Raw genomic sequence first — 5,639 nt, 5'->3', positions numbered from 1 at the left:
TTTTTGCTCACTATGTTTTCATTTGGAGGAAGGCAGGAGGAGAGATGATGCTGATGAAGGGAAAGAGAACTGTTCTCTTTTCTTACACCTTAAAATGAATGAGTGTTTAGGTTTCTGCATGTCAACAGTAAACAGCACAAGCAGTTGGCTTTAATCTGGTAGAGTCATTGAAGCACACGGTGCAGAACGAGTAGGCGGAATTCATGACTTCTCTTCGTTGGGATCAGCAGGTACCCGTAATTCAGTCTGAGGTTTCAAGAAGCAAAGTTCCAGTGAATACTAATGTTCCATCACGAAACAACCACTCGCCGAAATGGGATATTTTTATTTTTTAAAACTCTTTTAAAAGCTGCTTGAGATAATGAGTTGATTAAGAATCTGATTCCAGTAATGTAAACAAGCTTCTAGAAATGGATTTATTATAGATGCATATACCTTTCTTTGATCTCCACTCAGGGTTGAAGCTTTCAATCTAATAATTCTACATTGCTTCCAGTCATATTTATCATACATGCACCAATGCCTGTAAGAGCTGGATTAAACTCAGTGTCATTAAAAGCATGAGGTCCATTTACAAGCAATTAAAAAAAGTTTTTCCATTTTACTTTTGAAGATGCAGCATCTCACTTAACATTTTCCATTAATAAAGGATGCAATGAAAGCTTGACTTGATTTTGGTAAATGTTAACAAATTGAGTATATATACTTCACTGGGGACTGCATCTAGAGTGAGAACACAATCTATGATAATGTTTCATAGAAATATGCTCAATTTTACACCTTTTTCCAAAGACCAAAGCACAGGACTGCTGACCATTACTCTGTATCAGTGTTCAGAGAGAATGTCAGATACACACATTGACTCCTGCAGCACTGTGGCATCCTTTGGCAGTAGCCCAGTAATGGGGCTCTTTACAGCATAACCTGGCTTTATGGTAATTGTGATCACAACTCAAAAGCCTGTCTCTTCTATGGGAGGGCTGTGTTTAAAAAATACACAGTTGTAAGAGATAGGCTAATGAATATAAAATCAGAAATCAGATTAAATGCTAAGTGTACATTCCTGACACTTTATCAAGAAGTGACTGCTTACAAATGAGTGCAAACGATGATTATTTTTCTAAGATTGTTCACATTTGGAATTTTGACATCAACATGTTTCCTTGCTGTTTACTGCTGTATTAAACTGATTATCAGTGTTTTAAATAAGTCTGCTTTGTTTTTCTGGAAAGCGCACTATAGTCTTTTACGGACCAAAGCTACTTGCCTCTTAAATTGACTGCACCTGCAGATTTCAAGGAGAAAGTGCATTAAAATATCAGTATGCTTAATTTTTAAGACCTCATTAGCTTCCACATAAATTCAAGAGTTGCGCATGAAAAGATATGGACTACACAGCTGCATTAGGTAAGCTGTGTTAGAACAGGGAGACAAACAACAACTGACCTTGACACACTACTAGTTATAACGTGGCATTGATGCTTTGTCAGTACCAGTCCCTAAAGTTATTAATTTACAGAATGGTCTTCCCAAATCAACACAAAACCAGTAACAGAGAGTGCACTTATGGACCGAGCTGTGCCTGCATGCCAAATTTAAGGAGTTATAACAACTCCTTTGTCATATCTGGAGAGAAATAACGCTTTTACCTTCTTTTGACAAACAGAAGGAAAAGGTATGCAAGAGTAATACAGCTAGATAATGCAAATTGTATTGACAAAGAACACTAATATAGCATTAGATTGGTTTGTTTGTAAAAAAGGAGAAAATGGTTGTTGTCTGAAAAGAAAAATTGAGGAATGCCTATTAAAATATCTCTGTATTGTTCTGCGAGTAAAACTTGTTAAAAATCCACACATGAAAAGTCCTTTTCAAAGTCTCTTTTATAAAGGCTGGGCCAACAAATTAAGATTTACAGGAAAAATCTTCCACACATTTTTATACTAATACATTTTTTAAAAATGCTATGAACAGACTCACATCCTCTTTCCTAAGCCTGTAAAGAGGATGTCAGAAAAAAAACCCGACAAACCCAGATAAGAAATTTCAGAAAAATAAAAGCTAAGGTAAAAGTCAAAACCACTCTTCACACCCATTATTATTTTAAGAGTGCTTTAGATTTGAAGGTCAGATATTAAATAAACTGAATTACACACATGGTTTTCCATGCTCACGGAAAGCATGGAGGCCAAAGATAGTTCTGAGATTATTTGTATGCAATAGATTCAATCATGTAATTTTGTTTTAAAAAAATTAGTAAGATTTGTTAAGACAGTTAAAAATAACTTCATGGGAGCATTCTATAACTTCCAAACAATTTTTCTATATACCCTTTAAGGAGGACAACTGTAATTGCTCTTTTAGCAAAGCACACATTGGCTGATCTCCCAGCTGTCTTATTTTGTGTCATCCTGTAATTTCACACACAGAGATTTGGGGGAAATTTGACTTTTACTGATAACAGCTAAAAAAGATTTCAAATAAAAAGTACAGATATATTAACTTGTAATTGGTATTAAATTTTAATGTCTTTATTGCATAAAGAGATTTTTTTTAGAACTTAAATTTTATGTTATTTACAAGAAAATATACAATGCAAGGTTAAAATGTCACATGTCCATTACAATAGTGCACAGCAGATGTTTCTACCAGGTGTTCACCAAGGTCCCTGCATTCACATCCAACATGACACAGAGCTAGCTTCCTTCGGACCCTGTTAAACAGTAATGGGAGAAAAAAAAATACAAAGTTTGAAAATGCATATTTACATATAAATTACTGAACCAAGCTGCAATGATTAATGGTATTTGAAAACATCCAGTTGAAACCAGAGTTAAGAGAAAGGAAGGCTACTGCCTTCAGGTTTTTAATACTCTTTCTCAAAATAGGTATTTTCTTCTCTCTCTGGAAGTTCTCACCTCCCTCATTCCTAACTGCTGAATACAATTTTCTTAACACAGCAATTTTCTGCTCTGGAAGTGGCACTGGCATGATATTTTTTCAACTGGATTTCTTTCCTTCTTCTGCTAGGAATGTTTCTCCTCTCCCAGCTGCCCCTTTTACTTGTATCCTGTCTGACAGACTTCCAAGGGACTGGCTGTACAGTGTATCAAAGGCAAAACTCATAATAGGCATTTTTCAGCTCTTATCCTTAGAGCTTGTTCACTTACGCACGCTACCATTAAACACAGCATATATCAAGTGATCCAGTATATATCCAGCTGGTACATGTAGTAGGATATACATTCAAGTTACCAGATCTCAAGAGTGGGAAGCAGACTGACATCCCCGCTAATTAAAATTTTCCCATTTCTCCCATCGCTGTTTCCCCTGCCAAAGGAACAGCGTTCAAAACAAAACTTCCAGGATACTCAGTTTTCCCTTCAAGTGCTGACTGACCTGAAATATTTTCTGTTCTTCACTGTAACTACAAATGCATTTTGGTATCAAGCAACTCAAAAAGGACCAGTCTCTGTTGAACAGAGAGAACAGTCACTGGAGTGATTTCCTCCTCCCCCCAGTAAAACTGGTAACTAAGCAAGAACCTGTCATTATTTTTAAGTTTCCCCATTACAATTGTTTGGAGGAAACAATTCTCTTCTCAAGTGGCTTCACAGTCAATTTGCAGTGATTTGGGGGAATTTTTTAGATTTTTTTTTTTTTTTTTTTTTAAAGCTCCAGATGAGAACCACTGCCCTCCACCCATACCCTCTCCACCTTGCATTTCCCTTCTCATTGTGATCCCTCCTCAGCTGCCTTACTCAGTCCATCACAGACCTAGGACACTCACAACCAGGTCCCACTGTCAAACATCACAGAAGCAGTACTTTCTTTTGTATGACTCTCAGTAGATCCAAGATAGGAAAATAGCTGAAGTTCCTGGTTGGAGTATTTTCTGTTCCTTTTCTCTACTGAAATCTGGGCAGAGAATTCCCTCACTCTGTTCCCATCAGCTTCAGTCACAGGGGACGGGGGGGAGCCAGCCCTCAACTCTGCTGTTTCACCAGGACCAAAGGTAGCACTGGAGGTCCCTCCTCAGCAGGTGGTCAGGCTGTGTCACAGTAACATGGAACAAAAGGATGGATTAAGAGGTTGTACGAACCATAATCTGGATTTAAATTAAATAACAAATCTTGATTTGTTTTTGAAGAAAAAATATTCCACCCCATTAAATGTACACACTGTTATGGAATCACAGCATGGTTGGGGTTGGAAGGTGCCTCTGGAGGTCATCTGGTCCAAAGCTCAAGCAAGGCCACCTAGAGCTGGTTGCCCAGGGCCATACCCAGATGGCTTTTGAACATCTCCAAGGATGGACAGTCCACAGCCTCCCTGGGCAACCTGTGACAGCGCTTGGTCACCCTCACAGTAAAAAAGTGTTTCCCGATGCTCAGAGGGAACCTCCCGTGTTTCACTTTGTGCCCACTGCCTCTGGTCCTGTCACTGGGCACCACTGAAAAGAGCCTGGCTCTGTCCTCTTTGCACCCTCTCTTCAGATGTTTGTCAACATTGATGAGATCCCCCTGAGCCTTCCCTTCTCCAGGCTGAACAGTCCAGGCTCTCTCAGCCCTTCCTCATAGGAGAGATGCTCCAGTCCCTTCATCATCTTTGTGGCCCTTGGCCAGACTCTCTCCAGTATGTCCACGTCTCTCTTGTACTGGGAAGCCCAGACCTGGACCCAGCACTCCCGGTACGGCCTCACCAGCGCTGAGTAGAGGGGCAGCATCACCTCCCTCGACCTGCTGGCAACACTCCTCCTCATGCAGCCCAGGACACCATTCATTCGCCTTCTTTGCAGCAAGGGCACGTTGCCAGCTCATGATCAACTCGGTGCCCACCAGGACCCCCAGGTCCTTTTCTGCCAAGCTGCTTTCCAGCTGCGCTGTTCCTCCCCAGGAGCAGGACTTCGTACTTCCCTTTGTTGAAGTTCATGAGGTTCCTGTCAGCCCATTTCTCCAGCCTGTCGAGGTCCCTCTGGATGTATGCACAACCCTCTGGTGTATCGGCCACTCCTCCCAGTTTTGTGTCACCTGCAGCCTTGCACTCTGCCCCATCATCCAGATAGTTAATGAAGATGTTAAACAGGACTGGACCCACAACTGACCCCTGGGATACCTCCCTAGTTACTGGCCTCCAACTAGATGTCATTCCACTCATCCCCACCCTCTGGGCCTCACTGGTGCTTTAAAGACTATTTAAATGCTTAACACACAAAGCCTTTAGTTTTTTTCAGCATCAACTGAAGAAAGACCAATGTTCCTATATATATATATATTATTAGCTGCTGAGATACAAAAAACGGTTCAGCGGAGTAAAACAGCAGGGCTAAGTCAGGTCTTTTTTGCAGCACACAAGTCTCCAGGCTAATTCCTTATTCCCTTGGTCGGTTGGGTCTTTTGTTTGTTTTAACTGTTTGAACACTGACATGAGGAGGCCAGCTACAGAGCTGATGCACAAAGAACGTTAGACTTGCTAAGCTGGCCTCATTTCAGCGAAAACAACAGAAGGTGCCCTAGCTTGTTCTGACATCTAACATTTGTTTCCGTTTATCATGGAAAACAAATCACTGCTGGCAGTCTGCAGTTCTCAGACACTGGGCTCATGCAACGAACATCCCTTGTGAGTGAGGGGTTTTTTTG

The 5,639-nt window shown here is 40.7% G+C and overlaps 1 protein-coding gene across 2 annotated transcripts in view; it reads right to left on the bottom strand.

The window, feature by feature from the left end:
* Positions 1 to 2,501: 2,501 nt before the first annotated feature.
* SNX14 (sorting nexin 14) overlaps positions 2,502 to 5,639 on the bottom strand; it is a 57,628-nt gene continuing 54,490 nt past the window's right edge. For both annotated transcript variants that reach the window (XM_010565731.1, XM_010565733.1), the window contains one exon: positions 2,502 to 2,713. In XM_010565731.1, coding sequence (XP_010564033.1) covers positions 2,675 to 2,713 — 39 coding nt within the window. In that variant the 3' untranslated portion in view covers positions 2,502 to 2,674. The remainder of the gene's footprint in view (positions 2,714 to 5,639) is intronic.

This window comes from Haliaeetus leucocephalus, unplaced genomic scaffold (genome assembly GCF_000737465.1).
Source record: "Haliaeetus leucocephalus isolate CR32 unplaced genomic scaffold, Haliaeetus_leucocephalus-4.0 Scaffold195, whole genome shotgun sequence".
Classification (NCBI taxonomy): Eukaryota; Metazoa; Chordata; class Aves; order Accipitriformes; family Accipitridae; genus Haliaeetus; species Haliaeetus leucocephalus.
Note: the sequence above shows the minus strand (reverse complement) of the source record. Positions and strands in the feature narration are given on the sequence as shown.